This window comes from Typopeltis vanoorti, chromosome 12 (assembly GCF_054136105.1).
Source record: "Typopeltis vanoorti isolate ZY-2024b chromosome 12, IOZ_Tvanoo_1.0, whole genome shotgun sequence".
Taxonomy (NCBI): Eukaryota; Metazoa; Arthropoda; class Arachnida; order Uropygi; family Thelyphonidae; genus Typopeltis; species Typopeltis vanoorti.
The window spans coordinates 60,552,942-60,572,058 of record NC_143560.1 but is presented as its reverse complement, the minus strand read 5'-3'; the positions used below and the strand labels follow the sequence as shown (position 1 = coordinate 60,572,058).

The following is a 19,117-nucleotide window of genomic DNA, read 5'->3' as shown; positions in this document are numbered from 1 at the left end:
GACACGACATGTGGGATGATCTACAGAATTTCTACACTTCTTTCCATTTTCATGGACTGACTCCTGCATCTGAGTGAGTCAGAAATTATCCTTCCTGGCATGAAGGATTTAATTCCCCCATTCTACCCATAATCCTTGTCCACTTTTCTACTGGTTCAACAGAAATTGTAACAAAGCAGTTGAAGAAAAAGGTTCAGCTTGCCACATGTGGCTGACATCAAGAACCCTTGCTTCATACCGAGCCTATGCCGAAGCATGCCACAAATGAAAATCAGTCACATGTTTATGGTGATACACCTAAAACCTCCCAAAAAATTCTTGATGCTGTGCAGAGGAAATCATATCAGCTCATAATGATCCCTCTCTTACAGACTAACTTCAACCTCTATATCACAGGTGCAGTGTTTTAGCACTGTGTCTATTCTACAGGTATTTTGATGGTCACTGCTCCATTTAACAACTGGCCACCATAATTCCTTTAGTGTCGTGAAGTATTCCCAGACAACTTCAATCTACAACTCTTCAAGAAAAATGTCAGTAAACTACTATCTCAATCCTCACCTGCACCTCATAAATGACACTTATGATTTCATATATAAGAAATCCAAATATTTTTTTAAAATACTGATTTCATTAAAAAAAAAAAAATGCAATTGACTTTAAGATAAGTAGTTAAGAAATCATGGGAATATAACAACAATCTCTGCTTATGTTTTATAGATCTATAAGATTCATAGGAAAATGTGCAAAGAAGAACTTTTCATACATAGCAATTATATAGTATGTTTGGGACATCTTATTGAGCAATATAGGAAGATGTGCTTTGGTATAAAATGAGGTGTGAGCCAAGGGTATACACTGCATTATCTCTACTGCTATTAATCATCTACACTGATCATGTCATGAAAGAAAGTGGTATCAAGTACAATATTCTAACCATAATCCTTGGATTGGTGTCGAGGCTAGCAGGTGAAAAGACGTACTGTCAGAGAGCTGAAAGATTTGTGATTTTTGTTGATTTATTAAGTGTTTTCTTAGATTTAATTGTGTATTTTTAGTATATTATTGTAATTTTTTAGTGTAGTTATTGTTCTAAAGCATTTTATAACATAATTTCAGAAATATTATTAGTTTTTACTACTCTTAAAAATGGTGCCAAAAACTCATCGTATAAAGCTAAAGCTGTTGCTAATGAGGAGAGCGTTTGTCCTGAACAAAAGCACTGCTGCAGTGATGATAATAATAATTTATCTGAGGATACGTTGACATTAGAAATAGCTCGGTTAAAAGAAATTATTAGGAAATCGACCAGGGAATTGGAAAAGGTGGAAAAACGTTTGTCTAAACTTCAACAAGATAAGAACAAGAACAGGCAGGAAAATATGAACATGGAAACCAAAATATTAATAACAGCAGGGTCAGTTAATATCTAAGAAAAAAGAGGTAATATGGTATGGTGACTCAATTTTAAAATTTGTGCTTGCTGAGGGAGTCATCACTTCTAGTTTCTCGGAAGCGAAAATTAAAAATATGACAAATGTAATTGAAAACCAAAAAAGAAATGTAAAAGAAATGGTAGTGTTGGTGGGTACTAATAATTTAAGTGGTGACAAACATAGTATGAGAGAAGATATGAAAGATATGTTGGAAGAAGCAATAAAGAAATCTGAGAGAGTAAAAATTGTAGGATTACTACCTAAATATGATAGTTCTGAGTTAAGAAGCAGAGCAATGATAGCAAATGATTTCACGTGCAGGCTGTGTAGAAGATATGGATGTGAGTTTTTAGATGTGTGGGGTGTGTTTGATGGCAGAAAAGATTTGTATAAGAATGATGCACTTGAATTCATTTGGCATCAGAAACCTGGAGAAATTACTTCTTGGTATGAGACCCAATGCAGAGAGTCAGGGAAACTTGATCATCAAGGGAGGAATAGGAAAAATGTGTGTGAAAGTTCAGCTATGGTATACAAATGTATACCATAGTTCCATGTTCAAAGATATGAATACCTTTGAACATGGTTATGTATGTGGTGAAGGAGTGGAAAAATATGCTTTGGGTTCGGACCTTTTAAGTATGTCTGGAGAGGGAAAAGTGAAAATTCTAGAACAAGACCAAATAGATTGCATATCTAATTATAAGAATAGGCTAGATCATAATTTGTTATGTCTATACACAAATGCCAGGAGCATTAGAAACAAAGGGGTTGAGTTTGTTACATTATTGAATACGATGTGGCCTAAGATTGTTGGCATTAGTGAAACCAGGCTATCAGAATCAGATATGGTAAGTGGGATCGAGTGTAACCGATATACTATTTTTAGGAATGACAGAAGAGATAGGAGAGGAGGAGTGAACAATGATGGTAACAATGTCCCATGTAGCGATAAGTTTGAATCTATCTGGTGTGAAGTGGAGGTTAACAGAATGAAATATATGGTGGAGTATTGCTACAGACCTGGCGACTCAGTTGTAGGGGATGAAGAAATGCATCGCCAATTTAGCCTTATGGGTACCAAGTGATTGATCATTATGGGTGACTTTAATTTTCCAAACATTGATTGGGTAGAAGAGAAATCTCATGATAAGAAAGAACAGGAATTTATTGAATTGTTGCGGGATAACTTTCTCAAGCAGCATGTGAAAGAAGGAACTCGAGGTCAAAGAGTGTTGGATTTGCTCATAGCGTCAGAAGGGATCTCTGTCAAGAATATGGCTATTTTACCACCAGTTGGTGACAGTGATCATGCAGTTCTTTCTTGGGAAGTATCTACTTGTATTGAAGCTCCGATTAAAACAGATTACACGCTGAACTACAAAGCAGGAAATGATGATCAACTTAGAAGAATACTATCTTTGGTCCCATGGTATCAGTTACTGAATGGAAAAAATGTTAGCAATGCATGGGAATCTTTGAAAAAGTGCTTGGATGAGGCAGTATCACAATGTATCCCTAGTGTTCAAAGAATAAATAGGTTGGAAGTGAAACGGATGTGCAGCCTTATTAAGCAAGAGATCCACAAGAAGAAGATGATGTGGAAAGAATATCACGAGAATAAGAGTGAGAGTTATGAAATATATAAAGCTCAGGCCAGAAAAGTAACGAGTGTGAGAAAAGCTAAAATGGAGTATGAAAAGAAATTGGCCATGCAAGCTAAAATCAATCCAAAAGAATTTTATCATTATGTTGCAAGCAAAAGAAAGAATGAATGTGGAAGAATAACTTTATTGAATGCAGATGGTACACGAGTGTCAGAAGCTAAGGAGATTGTTCAGTTAATGAGTGCTCACTTTGCTAAGATATATCAGACAGGTGTATGTAGCATGGTGCACAGTGCTACCGCTACATTGGATGAAGAGTTAGAGGTTCATGAAAATGAGGTTGAAGAGCTCTTGCATAAGCTGGATAGGAATTTGCCAATAGGGACAGATGGAATATCAGCCCGTCTGCTAAAGGAATGTTCAGTTGAATTGGCTAGGCCTTTCACACATTTGTATAACTTGAGTCTCAGCTCAGGAATGATACCACAGGAATGGAAGGAATGTATGATTGTTCCATTACACAAGGGGTGGTGAAAAAAATTGATGTGTCTAACTACTGACCTATTAGTATCTCTGGTGTGGTAGTGAAGATTTTAGAGAAGTTGGTAAGAACTCGCATACAGAAATGGATAGAAAAGCATTCTATACTCTGGAGGGTACAGCATGGGTTTACTAAAGGAAGGTCATGTTTTAGCGATTTGCTCATATTTTATAACAATGTTACGATAAAGGGAATGGATACATTACGATAATGTTGGATTTTTCCAAGGCATTTGATAGGATACCACACGACAAGCTGTTGTGTAAACTGGAGAATATGGGATTGGAATATAATCTATTGACTTGGATCAGGGGATGGTTGACATACAGATATCAAAAAGTGGTATACAGTGGGTGTCAATCTGCAAGATTTAAGGTGACCAGTGGTGTACCTCAGGGTTCAGTCCTTGGGCCATTATTGTTCAATCTATACATTAATGACATCAAGCAGAGTCCATCATCAGATGTGCAATTGTTTGAAGATGTTGCGAAGATAGGCAGGGCAATCAGCGATGCTACTGATATTCAGCAATTACAAAATGATTTGAATAGACTGGAAATCTGGGAAATGAAAATGGCTGTCAGTTTAAGTTAGTAAGTGTAAAGTTATGCATTTTGGTGTGATTAGAGTTCCAGCGGCATATATATCAGAAAGGTTATGCTACAAGAAACTGAAGAGACAAGGGATCTTGGTATATTGGTGGATAAGAATTTAAAGTTCAAAGGTCACATAGCAAAAGTTGCAAATACAACTCAGAGGATAATTGCTATGTTGAAACGAACCTTGACATGTAAGGATAAGGAAGTAATTTTGGCTCTTTATAAGGCTTTGATAAGACCACACCTGGATTACTGTGTGCAGATTTGGTCTCCCGGGTTCCAAGGGGATAAAGAAGCTGTGGAAAATGTGCAAAGAAAAGATACAAAGATTATATCCGGATTACAGGATTTAGATTATGAGGACAGATTGCAAGTATATGTGGATTGCAGTAGAAAAGGGGAGATATGATAGAGGTCTATAAACTTTTGAATGGGTGTCAGGATATCAACTGATGAAATTTTTCGTTATATGGAAAGTGGGGAGAGAACACGGGAGCATCTATGGAAGTTAAGTTTGTTTGCAGTCAAGAAAGAGATAAGAGCTCGATTTTTTTCCCAGAGAGCAGTGAGTGAGTGGAATAATTTGCTCTTAGGAGTAGTGAGTGCATCTAGTGTGAATGAATTTAAGGGAAGGTATGACAGTTTGGTTGGGGTGATTGATCGCCTTCCTCGATGAGTCCTTGACTCCCTGGAGGTCCCAGATAATAATAATAATAATATCAAAATCGGAGATGCTAATCACAGCTCATTACTGTATGCAATGTTATGATCTCATAAATCCAACACAAGTCTACAGGATTCTTTAACTAAACTGAATAACTGTTGTGATAAATTCGATATGAAACTCAGCTATAAAAGCACAAAAAAAAAACTGTGGAAACAGGAACACTCAAAATATCTGCTGCATCTTGAATGGGGGAATCCTGTAGAACAAATAAAACCTTTAGTTAATGAGGCACAATTTTTAGTGATGATGGCAAATTATATATGAAAATTAATAATAGAATAAGCAATGTTGGTATAAAAGAGAGTCACCTTGATAAATTTATTAAAATAAGGAGAAATTAGTAAGAAAACAAAACTAACTGTATACAAGATAGTGTTCAAACCAGTTTTCACTTATGGATCTGAGAGCTGTTTGAAATAAGAGTTCATCAAAGACTTGAGATCACAAATATGATGGTTTTTAAGAAAAATTCAACAATTGAAGATGGCTTCAGTTATAAGATCATATTAAAAATGATATATTAGGAAGGAAATTAACATTCTTAATAATGATTAGCAGCATAAGCAACACCAAGAAGAAAATATTCATTTATTAAACTCACTAATATTTCACTAGATTTCTATTCAGCATCACCTGAGCACAATGATAACTGTGACAGCACACAGCACTGAACTAAGCAACCGTAGAAACAATGTAAATTATAACGGATACCCAATGTCCTTACATGCCACCCTCTGTGGGTCAGATAATTGCAATGTTAATTTAGAGAATTCTGGGGATTAGGTCTTAAAATGATAGTCTCCCAGATCTTTGGTAAATTAATGCAGCCATACTTGTTAAGATTGGGAGAGTGCTTCATATCTGATGCTGATTCTAAGAATAGCCTCTCGACCTGTATCGACTTCTATGTAATATACATTTTTCTCCATATGATCCTATGTGAAGGAGTATCCAAAGCATAGTCTGCCAATCCAAACTTGCCATACAGAATATCTCAGATGTAATTTTTGTGTTCTTCAAGATGTACAGTGATCTACCAGTCTGTCTAGAATAGGCTAAACCTCAGGCACAAGGAATTTTATACAAGGAACATTCCAGGATGTTCAGGAGGATGTTCGATTTTCAGAAGAACATATGAAGGTAGCTATCTCAATGAAAGGTTTGAAAGTGGCATGAAGATCATATTTCCAAGAACTTTGGCTAGTTGTTCTTATGTACCCATAACATACGGAGTGGGAATGGTTTTGCTGTGATCCTGTTTGTTGGGTGTAGAAGGGATGGGGGTGCATGTAATATTTTATTTATTTTATGAGCTGTAACCATTGTCTAAAAAGATGTTGTAAAGGTCTTTGAGCTCAGTTTCAAGGACTGTGTCATTTGAACAAATAGCCCTGGCTTGGTGAGTAAGTATTTTGAGGATGCTATACTGTTAGGAAGAGTATCAGTGTCACTGTTTATATACATAGTAATCAAATTAAAATATCCCTGGTTAAGGTCACTGAGTGATCCAAATGCTGTGAAACTTTGTGGAAATACATTGTGCATCATGCAGAAATGATATCAGAATTTAAAAAAAAAAAAAAGTAGTTCCAAAACTCGCCACCAAGAGACACTCTGTGATGTACCGAATGTAGATATAGATATTTTTCTGTATGTGTAAGGTGAAAAGTGACACAAGTATAAATAACACATTTTTATTCACTTCCATGATGCATTCTTGGACTGTACTGTTCAGTGTGCTGCCCTTTCCAGTATGCCACAAACTGCATCCTTTGCACAGTGTTTTCATCAGCAGAACACAGCTGGTCGGGACTGATGTTATGCATATGCTTTGTTATGCTGTCTTTCAGTGCTCATAAGTTATCAGGATGATCCCAGTAAATCCTGTCTTTTAATCCCCATAGCTAGAAGTCGCAGGGGGATCAGATCGGATGAGTGCAGTACTCGTGCAGAGGCAAATGCACAGCTGATTACTCTAGCTTCCATGAAATGCCATGAAATATTCTTGAAGAACTTCTTGTACAGATCAACCAGTATGTGGAGGGGTCCCATCCTTTATAAAAATAACTGAATCCATGCACAGGCACTGCTGTAGCTGTGTCACAATAAACTTGTTATCCTATTGCAATACTTCCTAGCAGTAACTGAACAGGTCACAGGACCCAGCTGGCGAATTTCCTTAAAGAGAATTTTCCAGTGATAAAGGAGAGGAGATCATATTAGCTCATAATGATCTCTCTCTTACAGACTAACTTCAACTGTAAATGAAGAGCATTTACAGTTCAACTGAAGCTGTAAATGCTCTGTTCAGGTGAAAGTGAGCCTCATCTCCCCCACAAAATCATCCATGACCACACAGCATCCATCTCCACTCGAGCAAGGTATTTGAAAGCAGATGTCAATCAACTTTCAAAGTCCTGTGAGTGCAATTCCTGAGTCAGGGTTATCTTGAATGGATACAAATGCAGAATTTTTCATAGAATTTTCCACAGTTATGTAAGACACATCCATGGGTTTTGATACAGCAGTTGCACTACAGGAACCAACGTTGTTATTCATGGCCTGCTCCACATCAGCAGTAGCAACTTCATTCACTTGTTATTGTGAACTGAATGGTTTGTGACTTCTGCCAGGTCTATTTCCCAACAATTTTGTTTCTTCAAAGTGACTAATCATTTGTTGCAGAGCACATAGAGATAGTGGACCTCTATATGACATTTGTTCAGACAATGAAATTCATTGGATACAGCAACAACATTGCAATTGTTTAGGTAGTATAGCTTTATGAGCAAAGCACCTTAGGGCAGGTTTAGTGTCATCACTGTGGATGGTATTCCACGGTGATCCTGTGGAATCCCATGTTCATTTTAAACCCTCCTTGCACCTGGTGAGTTGCACGATATGCAAATTCCATGCATTTAGTGATTATAGCATCCCTTGGTGGTGAATTTTGGAACTTTTTTTTTTTAATCACTTCTGCATGAAGCACAATGTATTCCTGAAAAGTGTCTGGCTACCTCCACATGTTTAGCTAGCTTCTAGTCTCACAATGGCTTGCCACTTGAATTCATTAGTTAAATGATGCCTTGCAGCCATATCCAAGAATTTTGCTATCATAAAATATCTTGTTCTAACTTCACACATGAAATGAAAAATCACTCCAAAATGTTCACTTTTATGCTGTTGCTCACACCCCTGACAGCATCACTCATTTGTATATGATAACTATACTCATTGTTACTTTTTACATAATACCTGACTTTGATATGTTCTCTCCCCACCCTGAATTATTTCTAGTTTTCTTTTCTTTTTATTTTATTTTTCCCTTAATTTATGGAAACTCTCTCTCTCTCTTTCTACATGTTGTTTGTGTGTGCATGTATGTTCATTGTATAATATGAATTCATTCTGCATTCTATTCTTTTGATTTGATATTAAAATATAATATATACCTAACTCTTAGTTTAAATTTGTACTGTTATCATCTAAAAGTTTTCATTTGCACAAGTGTTAAAATCTAGCATTACAATTAGGATAGATAAAAATCAGCAAAAGAATTGATTTACTGTCCTAATTCTCTATTGGAAAATAATAATCTTAGTAATGTATTTTGATTTTCCAGGTTTTGGAATATCTTCAAGAAAGTCCATTATCTTTAACAAGAGATGCTGAAACATTGAGGATAATTCTCTGTAAGCCTCATGTTAGAGTGAGTACTTTCTTTTATAAACAATTTCACTGAAACTTAACTATCCTTATTGTAATAAATGGTAAGAATGGGCAACTCATGCTTTTGGTGTACTTTTATTTTTCTTAGACATTCATTTGGGGAATATGATGTAAAATGGGGAAATAATAACTGATATTATTATTATTATTATTATTATTATTATGTGATATCTCCAATGATGGAGTCAAGATTCTAAGGGTGAATCACAAGAGAGCAGTCCATTCTGCACAATCTACTGTTCACACTACTCGCTCATTCACACAGAATGTTATCCAGCATCATATATGCATAACACCATCTACCACTTGCTATTTTCTTTTTTGTCAGTAAATTGCACATGCACTGTCTTTTTCTTGTTTTGTTTATTAAAATTATAACTGGCTGAAACAGTAATATTAAGTTATTTTATTTATTATCATAATCAGCGATAGTAATTATCAAACTTTTTCTTATATAATAGCAAGCATTTTTTGCATTTTTCTGGTTTGATTTTTAAAAAAAGTGGCAGAACAATATCAGGTTCTTCAGAAAGCTTTGGTTGATTTTATTATAATTATAGATTGTAAATTATATGTGATAGGAAAATTAGATACTTGTTTCATCCTTTCAAGTGTAAGCAAACAAAGTTTGCATTCATTTTACACAAATTATGGGCTCTACAACTGTGTTATGAATAATTATTTTAATTTTCCGATGTTTCAACCTTCATATGAAGGTCTTCATCTGGAGTATACACATATATGTATACAGAGACAAACTAAATTACATTTCACACAGTATGCTGAAGAGGCAATGAATTGATGAACAGTTATTTTACTGGCCTGACCTCTAGTAAAAATAAAATAAAATTACAATAAATAATGAAATGAAATAAAATAACTATATCAAAGCTATATTTTATTTAAGACACATCAGATCTTTCATAGTTTTGTTACAGTAAAAATGATGTCCTAATTTAACATGACAATTATAACATTAGATTTCAGATCCTGGATCATTTATGGTCCTATTTATAATTAACTCTTAGGGAGAAAGGTTAAGTGGGTAGAATATGTGCCTTCCATATTCTTGGGATTTTTAGACAATCATTATTGTTAAGATTAGGGTGGTTGATAAGAATCTCACAGGCCTCCTTAAATTTATGTTCATACCATGCTTTGGTATGATGTAAACAACAGGTGCTTTTCCAGTTAATTCTATGTAAAGTGTTCAGGGCATGATCAGAAAGACCAGCTTGACCATAGTTATTATATTTAATGTGTTGTTTATGTTCCTTTTTTCTGATAGGAATTGGGTGTCCTGTTTCCCCTATATGGGGAAAATTACAGGTACAATGAATGCGGAATACTCCAGGGTGGACCAGTAGAGGGAGTGGGTCCTTGGATAAGTTGAGTAAGTTTTTTAATTTTGCAGGAGGTTTAAACGTGGCTTGAAGGTTGTATTTCTGTAGTATTCTGTTTATTTTGTCTGATATTATAAGATGTTGATCAACAAAAATATACCAGCAGATGTGAGATTGATAAGACAGACGAACCACTGATACTGTAAATAAAAAATTTTAAAAAATAAATTAAAAAAACTAGGAATGTAGTATTTCCGAAAGTGTGGATAATTCCGATAATGCTCAGATGTTATGTACTTGTTGAGTCTCAGTAAACAAAAGAAAATTCTTGGAAAACAGAGTGAAATATACACAAACCAGAGAAATACACATAACATGGGCAACAAATTTTATGAAATGAATGGCTGCTCCATCAAACTATATTTATTCCTGCCATACTCTCTGTTTTCTCGTAAGTTTTTTTTTTTAATTATGCCATCATAAATTCACTTATTCATATCTAGACTTTATAGGCTCATGCTATTTGCTCTACCCAGCAACGTATAGGACACACACACACATATCACAAATGTTAATTATTAATAATTTGTGTAGCATTAATGAAAGTATTTCTACTCACACTTATTCTTTCCTTTCATTTCCTATTCTCACGTCTTATAAATGATGGTTCACATATTTTCATCTTTGAGTATTTCAAATATACCAACCAAATATAGCATTCTCCTTCATTGTTGTTTTATAATAAATCCTAAAACAAACCGATTGTTCCCCCACCACAGAAGTATTCAAAGTTATCCTTCAATTAATTGCATTGGACCAATTAAGATGAGCGCTGATGCGCTATGCACTCTCAAAACTTTCATACATTGATAAAAATGCAATCATACAGGCATGTGCATCCACAGAGGGGGGGGACAACGTGGAACCCCCCCCCCTGGGATGGATCAAGTAAAAAATTCCATAAATTATAATCGTAAAAGTGATTGAGATATGTAACCTTACACCCTTTACCATGGGATGCTTTTTCTGTCTTAAAATTTTATTATGGGTTGGCTTGTTTCTGCCCACGGCTGGGTAGCCACATAGAACACGTGTTTTATGGCAGCAATAAAGCAGGTGTTCCTGTTTTTGGTTCATCTTTTTCTGATTTGTGAAAAAAATGAACTGTTGTGAACAGCGAATAGTGTTTGTTTGTCCTCTGTGTCTAGTCAATCACTGAGTGAAGTGTGAATTGTAAATTTATAGTGAAACAAATTTAAACAGAAAAATACATTTTTAAAAGGTAAGTGTATATAATTTAATATTATTTTACTTGTTAGTTTTATGATTTTTTTTGCTTTTAAACTGAAATAATTTGATTTAGGATTTTGGGATTAATTAGTTGATTTTTAATAAAATATGCCGATCAATTTTTTTATATATGAAATTGTGCTAAAAACTGTATTATTTCCGAATACCTTTTTTTCCCAAGAAATTAAAGATCATTAAAATCAGTGTAAAATGAAAATAATGTATTTATAATTTACATCGACAAATAATTACATTAAAAAATGCTAAAAGATGTTTATTGATGTAATTATTTAATTACATCAATAATTATAAAAATTTATTGATGTAATTATTTGTCTCCAAGCTCTGCCCCCCCCGGAAAATTTTCTGCAGACGCTCATGCATGCGGTCAAATTGACGTGAAATTTGTAGTGCGGTTGCATAACCCACACAACAGCACACCCAACCAAAATTGGCACGCGATGCCACTAGTGTATATATTGGCTAGTATGTGTTGGCTTCTGGTAAACAGTGAAGGAAGACAGTGCATCTAGAAACTACACTCGTCCCGAGAATTTACAGTCTACCAAAGATTCACAAACAAAACAGATCACTCTGGCTGATAGTCGAAGGTATAGACAGAAGATATGGATCGTAGGTAATCCAGGATCTTAAATCTAATATAACAATTGTCATGTTAAATTAGGACATCATTTTTACTGTAACAAAACTATCTATATGAAAGAATGTTTCTCTGATATTGTCTTAAATAGAATATAGCTTTGATGTAGCTATTTATTTTATTTCACTAGATTTCATGCCAGTAAATAACTGCTGATCAATGCATTGTCTTCTCTTCAGCATACTGTGAAATGTTTGAAATGTAATTAGCTTGTCTCTGTACATATATATGTGTATACTCCAGATGATGACCTTAATATGAAGATTGAAACGTCGGAAAATTAAAATAATTATTTATAACTTGGTTGTAGAGTCCATAATTTGTGTACAATGAATACTGATCCTTGTAACACTGAAGGAAAGAAAACAAAGTTTGCACAAGAAGTATCTTCATCACTAGGCTATGACCACATCATTTGCCTTAGCATCCTATAATGTGAAGCACACTTCCTTTTGGACAGGGATATCGCTATACATTATGGGAAGGATCACTTTCCAGACTAGTTTCAATATTTACTGAGGTTTCTTCAACATTGTATCTTCCTGGGTCTACTACTGCTGATGAAAATATATGCAGAAGTCATATATTTTCCACATACAAGTAGTAAAAAGGTATCACCTTATTATTAAAATACTCTGGATCAGATATAATTGTAAAAAGTTTAACTTTTTACTGCTTGTATATTAATTCAACTTTGGTATCTTCTGTGATCTAGTCCTGCTGATGAGACCTCAATAAAGGACAAAACCAGTCCATGTAGTGACCCTTCTTATAATGCATAAAAATAAACATGTCTCTGGTGTGTTTTGCATTATGGGATATTAAGGCAACTGACATGAAGTCAAGACTGTTGACATGAAGTCAACAGTCTTTATATACAAGTAGCCACTATTTGGCAGGGGGTGCACAATATACAGTTCTCCCTATAAAGTCAACTCCCGCTTTCTCGTGATGTGGCCTGTTTCTACAAAAGGGTCTGGTGAACCCAGTGAGTATTTCCTCTACAAAGCAATACTTCTCTAGTTAGAGGAAATGCCAACTAGACACTAGATCGTAGATGTTATTCATTTCCCGGTGAAATACCGTTGCCCGGTTTTCTGGAGGTCTGAAGCAGCAAATTCCATGTGTAGTCTCCAGAGCAGGGATGCTGGTTTCTGTCCCCCCCCCCCCCCAACTCTTCTTCATGCAATGTGAGTGATACCCTTCAAGGTCATGACAAACATATTTAGAGACCCATAACCTCTTTGATTTGGAGGGTATGTCAGTTAAAATAATGGTGTTGCAGGCCATCCACCAGTTTGTGCATGGGACCGAACCTGTCAGTAATGAGTCAGGTCGTGTCTGGAGAGGAAGTCCAAGTAGTGGTGTGGGGGGGGGGGGGGCATTCAAGGCCATGTCATGGCACAGAGACTGGTTTCTCTCTGTATTTTTATTTATTTATTATTTTTTATATATCAGATTCACACATGAAAGGCCACAAGACCTATAGCACATTAGTGTCATGTGTGGACAAGAGGAATAGAAGAAAGAAGGAATCTGTTCACATTCTGCTTGAACAGCTGAAGGTTATAATATTTGACGAAGGGAGAGTGTGGGAGACTGTTCCAAAGAACAGAAGTAGATAAAATGAAAAAGGAGGCAGTGAAGTTGGTTTGGCAAATTTCAACATGGACTGTAAAAAGGAATGTTGGTTAGCAGTGGCTCTTGTTCTAATGATTTTGGAAGAGAGTGGAGGATATAATAGTGGCTAATTCAGCAGAGCACTGTCCATGGAAGTATCTGAAGAAGAGACACAAGGCAGAAACCTAATGTCTCTGTGCGTGTGCATGTGCGTGCGTGCGTGTGTGTGTGAGAGAGAGAGAGAGGTTGAGGTGGATATATGGAGGAGAGGGATTGTTAATTAGCCGGATTGCCCTCTTCTATATAGACTCGAGCAATCTTGGAGAGGATTTTGGTGCACCACCCCAAATATGGGAACAATATACCATGGTTGGGCATATTTTGGATTTGTATAGAGTTAACAGCTGTTAAGGTGTGAAGCAGTGTCTTGTGTGAAAAAATACACCAAGTTTTTTAGCAGCTGCAAAAGCTATAGTTGAAATGTGGTTGTACCAGGAATGATAGGAGGTGCAGGTTCCAAGAAGAGAAATCTGATCTTGTTTGGATATCTCAGTATTATTGAAGGTAAGGGGGGGGGGGCAGGGATGTGATCCCTTTCTTGTGAGAGATCAGGCAGTTCTGAGTTTGGTGGCATTGAAGTCTACAAGGTTGTCCTTTGTCCCATTGGATTATAGCTAGGAGATCAGAGTTCACATCACTGGTCATAGTGGATCTTGAGGATTCTAATACTTTAGCACTACAACGTTTGTCAAATGAAAAGAAGGAATGGAGTGTACTGTCATCAGCAAAGATATGGACAGAATTGGAAGTCTGTGAGAGAAGGTCATTTATATAGTCTATAGGTGAAAGAACAGAACCCTGGGGTACTCCTGCATTGATGGGGAAATCTAATGAGAGGAAACCATCCACTATGACACGTATTGAGTGACCACTAAGAAAGTTGGCAATTCGGTTGCTGAGTAAAAGGCAGACCACAGGATTGCATTTTGTTAAGCAGGCCCCATGTGCCAAACCTGATCAAATGCTTTTGAAATATTGAGGTCAAACGTGAATTTCTTCAAATTTTTCAATGGCTTGAGTTCAGCGGTGAGTAGTGAAAGTGAGATCAGCTGTTGATCATGAGTGGTAAAATCCATAATGCTGGTCAGCGGTTAGTTGGTAAGTCTCTAGGTGGTCCACAAGTTGATTGTTGATGACCTTCTCCATAAGTTTGAAAGCACATTATTTCCATGTTGTAAGGTAGATGTTAGTTGAATAGGATACATTGAAGAGGCAATACAGGACAGGTGTTTAAAAGAATTATAACACCAGAGAAAAAAAACTCATGTAAAAAACTTTATTAGCATAGAATTTTCACCTAAGTATCATAGGCATCATCGGTACAAGATCACAGAATTATGATACTTAGGTAAAAATTCTATGCTAATAAAGTTTTTTACGTGAGTTTTCCTCCGATGTTATAATTATTTTCAATATGCCAAATCATGGTATTTCGTTATTGAAATAAGAATAGGTATTAGTTCTGGGGAAAAAATTTTTAACACAATAGGTGGGATACTATCAGGAACAGATGCCTGTTTGTGTTCAGGTTATTAAGGATTCTTTGGATTTTTTTTGACAGAAGACTATGGGTGACATGGAGGGAGCCGTTCTTGGTAGCATAGAGGGAACTTTGCCCAGGTCATCAGTGCAGGAATTGGAAGAGAAGAGTGATGCCAGTATGTCAGCCTTGTCTTTAAGAGAGGTAACTACAGTGCCATCTGGAAGTGAGAGAGTGGTGAAAACCTGGATGTGCAGAAGTTGCACCCAATGGCCTTGGCAAGAGACCAGAATAAGATGTAGCCATTTGGACACAAGGTGAGCTTGCAGTCTTTGGCCCTTTCAAAGTCTGATTTGGACTTTGTGATGAGTCTATAACAACTGTTGAGCCGCAGTATAGGCAGAGTGAGCAGCTAGAGTTTTGGTCTTGAGATATTCATAACATGGAGAGGTTTTTACTTTTTACTTCATTGGCACACATTTTCGAGAACCAAGGCTTGGATGTTGGCTGAGAATTTGGAGTGGAATGATGAGAATAATATATGTTATTCAGTCTGAGAAGGTGTTTAGTTGGACCATGGGAAGGAGGAATAGAAGTCACAGACTTTGTCCCATTTGGCACCTTTGTGGTGCCAAAGGACACGAGACTGTGAAACTGGTGGGTGAAGATTGTTCTGTGGCAAAAGAGGCTTGTATGAGATTGTGATCCAAGTTATCAAGAGGAGAATTGACAATGACGATATATTTGGAAGGGGGAGTTTGTTAGGAAGAGGTCAAGTTTGTTGGCAAATATTCTGGTAGGAACATTGTAGATCTGTGATAGGTCATTGCTGATGGCCAGCACCTCAGCATCCCTACCTGTTTGATTGATAAAACTGGAGAAGGGAAGCCAATATGAGTTGTGGGCATCGAAGTCCCCCAAAAAAGATGACCTCACCATTGGGGTATTTTGACTGCAGAAAGTTGAGCTTTAGAGAAAGAGAGAGGTTGAAGAGATCAGAGTGGTTAATGGAGTTTGGAGAGAGATAGAGAGAGAGAGAGAGAGAGAGAGAGAGAGAGCATATGAAAAGGGCAGGTTAATCAGGTTAATTTTGTATGGAAATTTTGAGCCAAAGCAGATCAAACAGTGGGGATTTGAGGTTTTGCAATCTCTGGCATGATATGTTGGTTCTGGTGAATGCACAGGTGCTGCCCTTGTAGCTGAAAGAGCTGTGTAATGTGTAGTTTGGGCTGTTGAGGTGGACAGTGGAGTTCTGATAGGAATAGTAAATTCTGGTTTAGATGACTATAAGTGGTGGTGCACATAATTTATATTGCTGTTTAGCCACAGATGTGGAAACTTATATATATTTTTTTGGTAAGAGTTAATGCTGGTGGGTTATTTTGTTGGATTTTTTTGTTCTTTATAGGTGTTTTTTATTTTTTTTACCATTTTTTGTGGGAGAATTTTTGTGATCCATAGTAAAATTGCATTTCTTTGGGTTGTGGTCCATTGTACTTGGTGCAGAAGAGATAAAAAGGAAGTGGGGAACGCAGTGACAGGTGACAGACATATCACCCACACAGAGGGAATTTGGTCTCCCTCCAGTCAAGAACTGGCAAAAGTCTCTAGATTGATTACTAACTAGTTTGATATTGTGTACTAACCAGTAGCCACCCTGTAGAACCATTTTTATTGCTGTATCCTCGAATGAGGGAGGGTCTGGACTCCCTACAGTGAGATTGGTATGTCATTGAGAGATCATTCTCACTATGTGGAAAGAGTTTGGGGAAGACAGAAACTGGAACCCTTTCTCTGGTGACCAAACATAGCTGTAACCACTTCAGGTCTCTAAAGAAAGACATCTATCACCTAGAAGTCTAGTTGGCATTTCCTCCATCTAGGATAGATAACCTTTGGGGTAGCAATGCTTGACAGGTTTCCCAGAGTCATGTTTGTGGAAATAAGCTATACTGCAGGAAAGTGGGGATGACTTGACTGCAAGAAGCTATATATATATATATTGCACATTGACAGCCCTTTAGTAGTAGTAGTGTTTTGATGTCATGTCCAAGAGGCTATCTCCTCTTACTGCACACACACACACACACACCTGCTATATCCTTCCATCTAATCAAACTTATGAAGACTCTCACAAAGAATAACAGTGACACTGCAACAAAAGTGAATCTCCCTCATAAGCTAATCCCATAAAAAAATTACATTACCACCATTCACAACATACAAACCATGCTCAATCTCTTAATTAAAAAATCACTTTCATCCACTTTACTAACATCCACAGCATTATCACACGCAAACATAAATGACATTCACAAATCACTCACAATCTTACAGATCAAATATCTTATTTCCGACAGAAACCCAAATCATAGCTACATCTACTACCATCCACCTCCAGTGCCCAAACACTTCATAATTCTTTTCGCCACAAGAGTGGCACCTGTGTCTTTGTGAAATATGACATAGTCTGCCAGATATTTGCTAATTTAGAATTCCCTGCTTTTGACCTTCTCTGACCCAAGGTTTCCTTGCCTCATTTAGTAGCATTTGTTTGTTGCATTTTCCAGTCTCCAAACCAATTAGGTCTCTTCACTTTTCTTTCCATGAAGCTCGACCACTTGGATGACCTCAATGTTCACAGTTCTAGCTGGCTCTCCTTACTCCAACACAAGTGACCAAGAACAATGAGAACCACAAATCTTTTTTTATAAGTAATGACCTAACAAAAATCATACACGTACATACTTGAATTACTGATAACCATCTTCACTCTTCAAATGCTCCGATGTCCTTATTACCAGTTCTCCTTCTAAATACATCATAGAGGTCACTTCTCCTCACAGAAACTCAAACCACAAACTCTCACAGAACACCCCCCCTCATCTAACCACTCCTGACCTCACAATCTCTGGCACTGCAAAAGGAGCTAATTGGGATGACCTCTGGAATTTCTGCTCCTCCTTTCGTTGGTCTGAATACTTCTACTCACCTGATCCTAACACCTACTGTGAATAAGTCACAGAAATTATTCTCACTGGTATGAAGGCCTTCATTCCCCATTCAACCCAGAATCTTTGTTCATTTTCCAAGCCCTCATTCAACTAAAAATGTATCACATGCAACCACGTGCGACTTGCATCAAGAGCTCCAGTTTCATACTCAGCCTATACCAAAGCACACAACATATAACATATACAAATCACTCATTAGCAGATCCAAATCAGATTTTCATAAAGGCCGATTGTAGAAAACTTTCTTCCTGTGCAAACAGAAGCTGTGCCTTCTGGTCACTTGCTGACAATTGTTGCTTCACCTAAAGATAAAGCTGACCTCCTGGCATCACTCTTTTTACTCAAACTCATGTGTAGATGACCAAGGGCAATTAACTCCTACCATACCAGAATCCAAGCACTATATGCCTCCTGTAGTTTTACAACAAAAACACATCAGAAAACCACTAAATAACTTGAATACTAAAAATAAAAAAAGTCTTCTGGTACTGATGACATTCTTCAATTGTTCTCAAATATTATGCTCCACAACTAACACTCATCATGCATCTTCTCTATAATTCATTATACATATCTGGTGCTTATCCCAATGCATGGAAGCAATCTCATATCCATCCTATTCCAAAAAAATGGACAATAAAAGTCTACCATCACCTCTGTTCCCTAAAATAATGGAGAAAGTTGTCAATAGCCAATTCCATCACTACTTAGAGGACCACCAATAAATTAGTGACTACCAATATGAATTCGGCCATTCAAGATCCACAGCTGACATCGTTACTCACATCATCCACCACTGGACACGTACCATAGAAAGGTTCGGTATTTTGACGTTTCCAAACCACGTTTGGAAACGGTTTTCAACCATGTATGGTATCAAGGCCTACTAAACAAATTGCCATTCTTTAGTCTCCCTGCCACCCTCTGTAACTGGGTGGCCAGCTTTCTCTCTGGTTGTTCTCTACAAGACATGGTAGATGGCTACCTCTCTTCCAGCTTCACCACCAATG

General features: G+C 36.8%; 1 protein-coding gene across 1 annotated transcript in view; it reads left to right on the top strand.

The window, feature by feature from the left end:
- LOC150100826 (peripheral plasma membrane protein CASK-like) overlaps positions 1 to 19,117 on the top strand; it is a 710,225-nt gene that overhangs the window by 385,110 nt on the left and 305,998 nt on the right. The window contains exon 12 of the mRNA XM_090401913.1: positions 8,533 to 8,619. Coding sequence (XP_090258039.1) covers positions 8,533 to 8,619 — 87 coding nt within the window. The remainder of the gene's footprint in view (positions 1 to 8,532; positions 8,620 to 19,117) is intronic.